At 28.0% G+C, this 13,411-nt stretch overlaps 1 protein-coding gene across 2 annotated transcripts in view; it reads right to left on the reverse strand.

Moving 5' to 3' along the window:
* The window catches only part of LOC107438125 (fructose-2,6-bisphosphatase TIGAR), a 28,260-nt gene extending 14,850 nt beyond the window's left edge, over positions 1-13,410 (reverse strand). For both annotated transcript variants that reach the window (XM_071188178.2, XM_016050311.4), the window contains exons 1-2: positions 13,198-13,410; positions 6,329-6,366 (exon numbers count right to left, since the gene is read on the reverse strand). In XM_071188178.2, the coding sequence (XP_071044279.1) occupies positions 6,329-6,366; positions 13,198-13,229 (70 nt within the window). In that variant the 5' untranslated portion in view covers positions 13,230-13,410. The remainder of the gene's footprint in view (positions 1-6,328; positions 6,367-13,197) is intronic.
* Position 13,411: the final 1 nt, after the last annotated feature.

A 13,411-nucleotide genomic window follows, 5' to 3' on the forward strand; every position in this document is an offset into this window, starting at 1 on the left:
GTTATTTTTTAAATACATCTTGAAAAAATAATTAAGACTAAATTTATTTTGACAATTTGGCAAGATTTTGTTTTATTTTTTAATGTTTTTATACAATATTAATTTTTTAAAAATTAATAAACGTGGAGAGAAAATAATATGTTTAGCTTGTAAAATATATTGTTCATATTGAATAAAAAAATTTTAATGTGTTACTTCAGGTAGTTTTTGCACAAAGTGTACCAAATGGCAAGTACAAAATGACCAAAAAAAATCTTGGATAAGTATTGTTTAATATATTCTCATTAAGCAAAAGAAAACCTTTCCAGGTGATTATATATCAATACATTTTTATGTTTACAGTGGCTCCTAAAAGTGTTCTTTCACTTATAACTGACAGGGCTTAATCCAGGGCGATTTTGGTACCGTTTTTCGGAACCTTCACAAAATTTTAAAAAAAAAATCGGTACCTTCACAAAATTAAAAAAAAAAAATCGGTACATTCACAAAAAAAAATCAGTACTTCAACAAACTTTGAAAAAAAAAACGCATCTTCACGAAAATAAAAAAGAAAGTTAGAAGGAATTAAAGAGTGCTGAATAGTTTTCCGAGCGGTTCACGGAAAAGTGGATTCACAGTGAACGCCATATGGTACGCCATCGGACGGCGTACCGTGCAACCGCACTAGCTCGAAAACAGGCTTGATATGCTGACGTCACTTCTCCTAAATACGCCATTCAATCGGAGTGAGTGGTGAAGTTTTTATACTAGGCAACCGGCTAAATTGAGCCAGCGCGTAAACAACTCAACTCATTTTCCCAGACAAGTTTTTTTTTTTATGATTTAGCGTAAAACGTGTTCTATTCGTATTTTTTTAACAAGATTTATGAAAAGTTTTTATAATGAAGCGAGGAAGAAATTTAAGTGGAGCGGGTGGCTCACGGAATAGCGATTATTATATGAAGCGTTTACGCACGATCGATAGTATAGGAACGAAATCAATTAAAACATTTTTTTCAGTCTGAAAAAACTGAGGAGAAACCGTCACAACAGTCGCCGTCTGAAAAAACCGTCACAGTTAATAACGAGGCACAGTGTATTAAAAATGCTACGGAACCAAAGATTGAAGAGCAAAACAATTCAAGTTTTGTTACAGAAAAAAAATAGTTTTTTTTTTTTTTTTTATCAATACTTAATTTTCACAAAAATAAAAAAAAATTTCACAAAAATTTTTTTTCTCACAAAAATAGGTACTAGGATTGAAAACCTGAATTAAGCCCTGCTGTTGAAATAGGACTCTATTCTATCAAAATTAATATTTCAGAATGGGTATTTAATAATAAGATGTATAATCTATTCTTAGCAAAACTGCTTGGAATATTTCAAAAAACAAAGCAAAAGTTTATTTTTAAGAAATCAATAATAAAGAAGTAAAAAAAAAATCTACCTCACTAAAATCATCGTGCATTTAAATGATTTTGGATTTCAAAATTAAAATTATGGTCTACTGTTTTAATTTCTTTATTTAAATATTTATCATTTAATTTTTTATTTATAATTTAGTATCAAACTTATGATAGCAAAACTATATTTTAATTTTTACTTTCTAACTCCATAATATTTTCTTACATTACTTAAAAACGGCTAGAAGTCGTAATAATACAATCGACAACATTTGAAAGTTAATTATTTGTCATCATAAGAGGTATATCAGTAACGAATATCGCTAAATTAGTTTATTGTGTCCTATTCCAATGTGCAATCTAAGATAAATGCTTAAAAGAAGGACTTCATATCAGAAATTAAAATTATAAAATCTGTGGAAAAATTCATATACAGTCGAACTCGTTTATAACGAGCTCGGATTTACCGAGGGAAACGAAAATATTTGGTTGGATCAATGTTAAGTCTATGGAACAGAAGTCGCTTTTAACGAGCAATATTTTTCTGTCTTGCAATCTTTTTTTCAAAATGATAAGAAATACGCTCGAAATAAAAAAAACGGCGAACTGAAACTTCAAAGTAAGCTAACAAACTACTATTTTAAATATGTAGATTAATGAAAAAAATAAATGCTTTGGTAAGAATCTTTTCCCTTATATTTCTTTCCGTTTATTGCTTCTTTCCTTTAAGACTGTAGCGCAACTAGAAATTTTTTGCTGGTTGGGGGGGGGATAGTTGTCATTAAATTAAGAAGAGTATTTCATTAAATTAATTAAAGTAAGTAAGTATTAATTAAATTTTATGTCACCCCCTCTTCTGGTCGCACGCCTGCCTTAAGGACCCGTTTATTACGAGCACTCGGATTTAACGAGTACATGTTACGGTCCCTTTGTGCTTGTTATAAACGAGTTCGGCTGTATGCACATTTGAGTGTTGTAAAAGTTTCTGTTAAACTTAATAAAGAATATTCTGTTCAAATATCACACAAAAAAAAAAAATACAAAAAAACTAGTTACATTTTCTTACATACTTTTAAAATCTATTGTAGATGCAAAAGGAAACTCTACTAAATGTTAATTTAACAAAAAATATTTACTAATAAATGGAGATTTTTTTTGAAAGTGTACAATGACTTTTGTGAGATCAAGTTTTTGTTACATTTTGAGTATTGATTTCTTAAATTTTTTTATACAGTTTTGCTAAAAATAGAATATGTTTTTTAATATTAAATATCTGTTCTCTGAAATATTGATTACAATCTTATTTCATTGAAAGTCAAAAGTGTACAAACACTTTTATAAGTCACAGTATTTACATTGAAATATAAAGTCATTTTATACTCACTTTATCAAAGTGCTCCTCATAAAATTAATTTGATCATATTTTCCTTAAACCAGTATCTCAAGTCAAATGTTAGTTTGAATAAGCATTATTATTTTAAGAGATTCTGTACACAAAAATGAATGTCGCAAATGTCCAATTTCTTGTTGCATACTCGATAGAAAAAAAATAGATAAAATTCTTTAAAATTTATTCTGCTTTATTTTTTTATTTTAAATTAAAATATTTAAAGAATTATAATCTAAATACATGCTTTTTTTTTTTAGTTTAGCAGAGTTAATTGTTTTTGTTTTTATAACTAGAAACTTGTATCTGTACAGTGCAGAACAAAAAGATTAAGTTTTGTTTTCCTTCTTAATAAACACATATTAATAAAACATTTTTACATTCAATGTTTATACATCATTTAACATGTTTCCTATACTTAGTCATTGTCCTTAGTCTTTGCCAGCTTATTAGGGCAAAAAGGAGAAACAGTTTTGGAAATATATCTCTGGAATGCAAGCAACATTTACGAATTTTCGATATTGTGATTACTATACAATAGGAATTTTGAATAAAAAATCAAATATTTACCAACAAAAGAGAAAAATTAAATGTTAACATATAGTTGGTTCTTAATAAAACCTTTCCTTAATTAAAAGACGTGTCATAAAAGGTCAAAATGAAATCAAGAAAATTAGAATTAATGCAACAATTGTAACCATTTGTCAACACACATTGCTGTTAGCGATTGTAAGAAAATGTTGTGATTGGTTGACTTTGCTGAGATTCATAGATTTCTTTGGATGGGAGCACAAAGGCTTTCTAAAAGAGTGCAATATAAAATCCATTGTTATAAAATTTTAACCAACTAATTTTTGGAGAATTTTATAAAGTTAAGAATACTAAAACATTTTTTATAATTTTGTCAAAATAGAAAAAAATATCCACCAAAGCATTCAAACCAACTTAAACCCATGCCTATGGACTAGAAGAAAAAAACAACATACATTTAAATGAAGCAAAAATCCTAATCTTCCTCAATTTTTGCCTTTTCTAAACTGCACAGTCCCATAGCCTCCATAGAGGTCAAAGGTTTCTCTATGGGGAGAGTTATAAGAGGCATTCTAGTTTAACAGGATAATAATGGAGCAAATTTTGATGAAAGCAAAGCATCGTTAAGTTGAAGATATATGAATTGTTTGGCGGTACATTTCTTAAAAAAAGTGTGTATGGATGGTAAAATAATTTAAATTAAGAAAATCAGTAAATAATTTAAATTATTAAAATTAAAAAAAAAAAAAAAACTTCCAGCTTTTCTTTAAAAATCCCTGATTTTTCCAGGTTTTCATCAAAATTTCCCTGATTTTTCCAGTATAAAAAAATTCCAGGTTAACCAGGTGGGTGGCCACCCTGAAAAACTTGAAATTGTTTTAATAGCTTTTAAATTTATTTCTGCGATTTTCTATGATAAGAATCTTGCATAAAAAATTTTAAAGAAAGAAAAAGTTTACCAGTGGGAAAAGTATTAACTATTTAATATAATGAGTGACTATAATAATATAAAAAGATAGAGACACATATTTCAAACTAAAAAATCCAAATATGGCTCCTTTTTAATAAAAAATACTTTTCCAAAAAATAATGAGTTATGACTTGAATGAGTAATAGGTACTCATGTGTCAATACAAGGAAATTCTGAAATTGTAATTCTTTGATTTTAAATATCTTTTAATTTTACATTCTTATAGCAAGATTTCTATAGGCAGGGTAAAGTTGAAAAATATTTTGACAGATGTTTCATTAAGCTGCTGGAAATTTTAAATGTCTTAATTTTAGGAATTCAGTTTGACAATTGTAACATCTAATTATATTTTAATTAGTTAATTATTTTTGCTAAATAAGGAATTAGTAAAAGCCAGGGTTGGGTTTTCAACAAAAACTGTCTAAAACCTGGAGTAAGTTGTTATTGGGAATATTTTATTAGTAGTAACTTGTATATTTTATTCATGCACAATACTTGCATTATATGATTTATAATATAAAAAATATTGCCAAAATAAAAACTATTTAATTGGTTTTTCTAAAAGCATGACACTTTAAGATTAATATTATTTGCTATATTATAACTAATTAATTTACATTACAGGAAATAACTACGAGTTGTTAATTATTATTAATCTACATTTTGATTTCAATTCCTTTAAGCCTCAATTTAGACAGATTTTTTAGATCAAGTAAAACTAAAGTGTTCGCCAATACTCTCAACTGCCTGATCTCAACTTAAAAATTTATTTTTGATTCTTAATATTTGTTACAGTAGAGAACCAATTATCCGGGATGCTCGGGACCATCGCTATCCCGGATATCTGAATTTCCCGGTTTTCTGGATCGACCAAAAAGTGTCGTTAATCGATGTTTTATCGAACCCGAAGTACAAGGAAAAAGTGTAATGCATAAAGTAAGAGAAAAAAGAAAGGTACTCCTAACTTTAAAAAGAAAAAAAAAATGGTAGAAATATAACATTTAAAAGAATAAAAAAATTTGCAAGTTTAGACAAGAAAATCAAGTTTAAAAAATACAAATTTCTCATATTTATTTTCTAAAAACAATTACAATTCCTAAATTAAATAATATAAACAAAACCAATGATTAAATAACGCAATATATTTCATACCTAATTATACGGGGAGAAGCGATAAAATAAAAGGAAAACTTATTAATCTAAATAAAAACACTTGAAAATTATCGAACCGAAACGATAGTTAAAAAAGGCACTAGCATAAATATTAAAACCCGGAACAAGGCAAGATCAACGGAATTAAAAAAAAAAAAACCTAATGATAAAATTTATGAATAAAAAGAATTAATTTATTGAGTGCGAAATTTATCACGAAAAGAATAAAAATCAAACGTAGTGGAATCAGAAAAACAAAACTGTAATCTGCTTCATAAAATAATCCTATGTTTAAATTAATAAACAATTCTCCTTTTATTTTATTTTTTTTTGTTGATAAAAACAAGATTTTTAATTACAGCAGATGTGATTCCACACCAAGAAAAACTTGCAATTGATACCGCACTTCCAAAGAATGAGAATTTATTCAAAAGAAAAAGATTTTATTTTTATTAGTCGATATCAAATAAATATATTTTTCTCTTTTCTTTTTCTGTTCACTGATATGCATGCAATGCATTTTCCCCACCCCCCTCGTAAATCAAGCAGAAAACGAAATCAGCATGCCACACCCTTGAGTTTGATTGACGGCCTAAAGAAAACATTCCTCCCTTCCCAGCCTTCAAGGTCACGGAGGAAATGACGTTTCTCTGGGTAAACGGGGGGGGGGGGGGAATTCCCCTTCCTTACATTTTCCTCTACTCAACTTCAAGGATGAGTCCAATTTCCGCTTTTTTCGTTCTAGTTTAAAATGGCGGGAAAATCGAGCAAAATTTTTCCCGGTTTTCTGGATACCAGATAAATGGTTCTCTACTGTACTTATATGCAAGAGAGCATGTTCGATCGTGAACAAGGTTTCTGAATATCAGAACATATAACACATAAAAAATAAAATAACATACTAACCTTGAATCACATTATCTTTATTATGAGCAGTTTCTCCACTGAAAAGAAAAGAACAAACCATCAATATGATTTTACAATTATTTAGTAACTTTCACTACAATAGTATCTCACTACTTAAAATAAATTTAATCATGTACAAAAAATGGATTATAACTTTAGCATGGAAAATATACTAAAATAAGTGTAACAGAACCAGTCTTAATAAGATGTCAGTTTTTCATTATTTTAACCATGAATACTGTCATGCTAAAAGCCTAAAAAATTGTTTTTATGCACTGGTTTAACATTATTACCGATATTTTATAGTCTATCTATTGAAAGAGCTCCCTTTGCCACTGTGGTGTAACTACCACTACGATTATTAAACATCAATTCCCTAGTGTATAAGACATGCTAACTTGATTTAATCTCGAGGTACCTTTCTATAGATGAAGGTGTCTCATTTTCTTACGGCCCACATTGGTGACCTGCGGATGTGATATGATCACGACTACTTCGATGGATGGTCCACACTGAACAGTTGGTTTGCTATTTGTGATTGCGCCATCGTCCTCCCAGTGCCGTTGCTTTTTAGTCTCATTCACACAACAGCATTCTGCAAACACTCGACTGCTAATAGCAACACAGGAGTGACTACACACACATCCATGATCTTAAAACAGCTCTCATGGCTAAAGCTCAAAAACCGGTGACCTTACTCCTTCACAAATACAGAAACTAGTGGTATCGGTTCATCGAATTCTATCCCTGATAAAATTCTGGTGGGGGAGTATAGTGGTGTAACCAATATGATTCCTAGTAAATAAAACATGCTAACTTGATTCAATCTTGAGGTACCTTTTGATCTATGAAGGTTGGTATTGTCTAATGGTATTTTTCCACAGCACAAAGTCTTAAAGCCATATGCTGCAAGAAATAGCGATTCCCTTTCTCTTGCCGACAGTTAATCTGTTTGACATTATAAAGGATATACTGTACAATTCTAAATTTGCAGAAAATCTTAACTTAATTGAAAAAAATCTCTTATACCCCTAGAAATGGTTAAGATTTTAATGATGTTAGTCACAAAAAAGCTATATACCATATGTTCTTCAAACAAGAGGTGAACTTTTATTTTTTATTTTTTTCCATAGAATTTTAAACTCATTGTAATCGACGATATCAAGTCTACTATACTACAAAATGTTATATTTTTTATAATTTGTTGCTTCTAACCAATAAACAAAATTAGTTCATAGCAGGGTTGGGTTTTTGCCGTCAAAAACTGGTTTTTGACATGACAGCGGTAAAAATCGTCAAAAACCTACTGTTTTCTTTCATTTATGGCATGTAGCGGACAATATGTTATTTTCACTTAATTGTCTTTATAAATGAATGTTGTAAATGATTGCTATTGATTTTGCAACTATATACATGTATTCTTATAGAAGGATATACATTCATACAGAAATATTGTAACATACTTATTGAAAATAGTGATACTTAACTTTTATCATTATAGCTTGATTTGCAAAGGATTCAAAATTTTGCACATCTTAATTGTTAGAAGTAAACAAAAAAAACTTGAACTTATTAATAAATTCAAGAACTAAAAAGAAGAATTTAAAATTTGGCATTTCTTAAATATTAGAAATAAGCTAAACAAAACTTTCAAAACTTGTAACTACTAACAAATTCTAAGTCAGGAATGACTAGACATTCTTCAGTAATGTATTATGCCAAACAAAATGATGCTTGGAAATGTTGAAAATTTTGCTTAGTATCCTAATATTTTACTTCAAATAGTATGATTTGATATAATCATGTTGGGAAAATGCAAAAATCTATTCTTAAATATCTTTTAGCAACTTTTTTTCTAATTTTATTGCCCAAAAATGAATTAATTTTAAATCATAAGCAGTTGAACTCAAATTAAAATACAGTTTTAACAAAACTATGGGTTTTTGACAGTTTTCGACATTTTTGACAGAGGGGTTTTTGACATGACGGTAAAAACCATGGTATAAACCGGTAAAAACCGTCATGTGTCAAATACTTGCCAACCCTGGTTCATAGCCTCAATAACATCTATATTTTTTTATAGATGATATATAATATAAATCCTAGTACAACTCATAGTAGTAACTATAATGAAAGTAATTGGAATGATTTAACTTCTAATAAAGTCTGTGATAAAAAAGAAACTTGCAGTAAGTTTTTAATAGTTTTTGTCAGATTTTCGATAGTTTATGACATTTTTCACAAGTTTTTGACATCAAAAATCCAACCCTGGAGAAGAGTAAACTATGAATATTAATGAAGTTGAATATTATCAGTGCTTAAAAATAATACCAGCAGACATGCTTTGTTTTCCTTTAAAATATATATATTTTTATTAACAATATCTACTTAATTCTGTTTCGTGTTTTATAGCATCTTTCGTTTTTAATAAATCTCATTAATTAACTTTTGGAACATGTGGCTTTATTTAAGATTATTTTTATCCGATTATCGACCCTGCTAATTGGGAAAAAAAGCCTTTATTCATGGAAGAGAAAGTTCAAATTATTCTCTCCTCACTTTTATTTAATATTTCTTAACCTGTAAGAAAACATTTTAACTTAAAAGACTAATTATCCAGAAAAATCCATTTTCTGGACTTGTCGAAGTCCTGATTGTATATACAATATTTTTGAAAGGAGCAATGAAAAACTACTTTTATAATTGTCACTAGATGGCAGCATCAGTATGAGAAGGCTAGTTTGTTTTCAATTTTGTAAACATCTTCAAAAATCAGGAGGCATACACTTTTCCTCTTCGTACCTTAGAGGAGTAATTTAGGTAGAGAGAACCAGTCCCCCATCCCTCGTTGCAAAGAACATCGTCACGTGATTCCTGGACGATTTTCCCTCCAGTAAACCCTCTCCCCATTCTTTTCCTATGGAGGTGAATTGATGAGCTGTGTTTTTAACTATAAAATTTTAAAAAAATGGTGGTATACTGCTGTGCATTTGGATGCAACAAAAAATTCATTAAAGGAGGACCTTTTACATTTCACAAGAAAGATTTTTATTCTTTTATATTCACTTATAAACATTTATTTTCTATTTATATGTTAGCACGTCAAGTTATGGAATGAATTTAATTGGTTTTTAACTAGCAAAATAGCAATTATTTTTTAATATTTTTATTTAAATTAATATATTATAATGTATTTAACATTGATAGGCATTTTCATTACAATTAAATTTCATATTGATACAAATATTCTTATATTTTTACTCCTTTTCTGATAAAGCGCGTGCATCAGATTTGGCGCATTTCTTTCACGCCAATGTTTGCAAACAGATCGCTTTAATTTTCGCTCTGTAACTTTTATTGATGCGTTAAAATAATTTTTTGTAATAATTTCAAGCGAATTTAATTATATATATTAAATTATTTAATTATATACTTAATACATTTCATGCAAAAAAAAATTTTTTGGATCAAAACTAAAATTATCTTTTAAAAATTCCATTATTAAATAAAATTTATAAGCCGAAGAATATATTTCTTATTATTTTATTATATAGGAAAAATTGTTTGGATATTCATATTTACTTAGGAAGCTTTATATTTATTACTGTACATTTATTAGTGAGGAAAATATTAACTAGGTTATTATAGGTTCTATTATTAATAATAGATCCTATTATTAAATAATTGTTACAGGATTATAAAAGGTGTGGCTATTTATTATTATCATTATATGTATTTAATTTTGATTTCGAGAAATAAAAAGGAAATAATTCTTTCTTTGAATATCAATTAATTTTTTTAATATAAAATTACAAGTAGCTGTCGAGAGCTATCAATGTTTCAAACAACTGGTAGACAGTATGTTCTTATATGGAATTTCGCAATACTTTTTTTTAAAAATAAGATAAAGGGACTAATAACAAGACAAAGATTTGCTATTTTAATTTAAATACTTTCATCATGTTATGCTAATAAAATTTGTTATTTTAATTTAAATACTTTCATCATGTTATGTTAACTCACTAAAATTTTAATTGTATGCATTGGTTGAAATAAATTATTATCGCTGATAACATATTTTATAATTCATGTCAGAATGTAATATAAAAAAGACATGATGTATTTTTAAAAATTAGATGTATTTCTCAACTTTGCAAATTACATTTTATTTCTTTTTCCTTATTAAAATTTACCGATTATAAAGTAATGACTTCGAAAATATTTTGCGTATCAAGCCAGAATGTTGTGTCAAATGGATAAGATGATTTTCTTTAAACAAAGATTGACAATGAAAATATATTTCTTAGTTCAAGCCGTAATGTAATATAAAACAGAATGATGATGTTTTTTTTTTAACTATTTAAAATAAAATATTGATATCTAATTGTTTTCTTGCTGTTGTTTAAATTCTATTGAAGTAAGTAGTTATTTGTTTTATCTCTTATGACGTTTTGACAAAAATAATTAATACCTATAATCATTTGCAATTAGTTCTTTATATTTTAAATGCTTTCAAATGTATGTTCGATTCGAAATATCATTATTTTTATTTCATTGTCTGGCAAAGTCATACTTAAATAATATGTTATTAGCTTTTTATGATTAAGTAATTAAAAGTAAATAATTAAATGTAGCACACATACTATAATGTATTTTTATTTGAAAGCTTATATTTTACAATCACCGACAAAAATTGGGAAAGCATTCAAAATAAAATAAAAGAGAGAAAAAATCTTTAGGTACTCTTGAAAATATTCCTGTACGATGCGACCGCCAGCTATGAATTTTTCGCCAAAAAGGAAACCCCCATCTTGGAACAAGTTCTCAGAGCCCAAACAATAGACTGACTCTCTCTACCCTAATATCTCCTCTAAGCTTCGTACCTGCGTTTGTCACCCCTCTTAATGATTTCAAAGGAGTGCCAGGCAACCATTTATAAATTTCACCCATACTGGGATTGCAGTTTGGCTACATGAATGTAAAAATCATAATTTTTTTTTATTATAAAAAAAAGGATATTATATTTCAAACGATAGCAATTATTTAAAACAATTCGGTATGTTTTTCATATGTATAGGACTCATTGAATATTTTTATTGGTATTTTCTAACAGTTTTAAACGGAGACATTAAAAATTATGTATTCTATATGAGCAAATGAATTTAAATTGCTTTAAAATAACTTTTGATTATAAAATTTAATTAATGTTCTTGATGTTTAAAATTATTCAATTTGTTTTTTTTTCTCCCCTTTTTATATGTGAAGTAAAATCTTTAAATAAAATTTTTGATAATCTCTAAAAGAAAAACTAAGATCATATTTGCTGTTAATATATTCATTTGCTGACGACTAGAGAAATAACTAGAACTCAAATGAAGAGTTTTCGTGAGTGTAATCCACAGGTAAGGAATGGGAAATGCTAACTTCACTTTTTCTATTACAATAAAAAGAAACTTTTAACTTACGTTGAAAAAAAAAAAAGAGTTCTAGTTTTTTCATTGCAGAACTTTACTTTTCATCCAAAATAATTATTTTTCTTTCCCTCATAGATTATTATGTTGCATGAATATGAATTCTATCTAATTATTAAATATCATGGGGACATTTAGGAATCGTAATCTGTTGCGCAACTACAACCATAAAGGCACCAAATAAATTTTATGCATGAAATTTAAAAAAACTTTGAGGTTTGCCCTGGCGTAGTAACGAGTTATATCCCTAGAGGATTTTTTCTTTATTGATATTTCCTTTTAGTTTCTCGCAGGCCACTATTCAGAAGTTGCCAAGACCTGGCTATTATTCTGCAGCAGATCGCGATATGAAAATCTTCTCAATAGTGTTGTGCAATTTTCAAACCTTATGAATACTGTACACGTACACAGAGTTTAATTTAAAAAACCCATGCATACAAATCACAATATGCAATTTGAAAAATCGGGAGAATAATGATTTTTAATGCGTACGGATCTTCTGAATTATTTTCTGAAAAAGACCATGCTTATTAAAAATTATTTTCTGAAAAAGACCATGCTTATTAAAGGAAAGATAATTTTCATTATTAGCATTTTTGATCAGAGGAAGCATGTAGCATAATTTGACAATAGCCAAAATAGTGATTACAGGTGTTTTTTTACCAATGAATTATGGTGAAATTGCTAATTAAATGTAATAAATAAAAAAGTAGAAAGTGTTACAAGAGTAAAAAACACATAAATTTCTTTTAAAAACATTGGTAATATAGGATCCTTTTACAAAAATGTAAGATTTAAATGAAATATTGGAAGACTTGTATCCCTGTTAAAATATTGAAACAGTTGTTTTAAATTCTGAAGAAAATCGCTAATTTAACTTAGTGCTTCAAAAAATGAAATGTTTGTTGTCAGAAAATTATTTCAAATAGAACTGTCTCAAAATACAACACTTTGTGTCAAAAGATATGACAAGGTGTTGTACCTTGGGATATAATGCAATCTATACTTCAAGTGGCTAACAAAATTTCATTTTTAATTTTAAAGTACACAATTAATTGATTCCTTAAGATCTGACTTATTTTGTCAAAGCTAAAAATTAATGTGATAATCCCTAAACATTCTTAAATAGCAGCAAGATGACACTCGTGCAGAAAGAATATATTTTTATTTGCAAGGCAAAAATAAAAGTTATGCAAGCAAATTCAGCTATTACATTGTTATATTTTGCGGACAGACAAAATTTCATAACAGGAGACCAGAAAGAAACGTTCGATTACGACAAAATTATTTTGATGATGGGAGAATCAATTCACAGCAATTGGGAAAAATCCTATTTACAGTGTGTACAAACAAAACGTGAAAACATAAGGCAGACTAAAATTAAAACATCACACTTACTGTCGAATTAACGTGAGTGAAAATACCACCATAATTAAACTCAATTTAATAAGAAATATACATCGATTTCACAAAGAAAACAACGACACAACAAATTTTAACAGGCAAGCACCATATAGAAAAATGATAGGGAGAAAAAGAGGACACTTCGGCCAGACATTAATTGGAGAGCATAAACGCCATATCAAATTTTGTAGTTACAAAGTCAACTTCA

The sequence above is a fragment of the Parasteatoda tepidariorum genome, chromosome 12, assembly GCF_982258835.1.
Source record: "Parasteatoda tepidariorum strain Cologne lab strain chromosome 12, Ptep-v5.0, whole genome shotgun sequence".
Classification (NCBI taxonomy): Eukaryota; Metazoa; Arthropoda; class Arachnida; order Araneae; family Theridiidae; genus Parasteatoda; species Parasteatoda tepidariorum.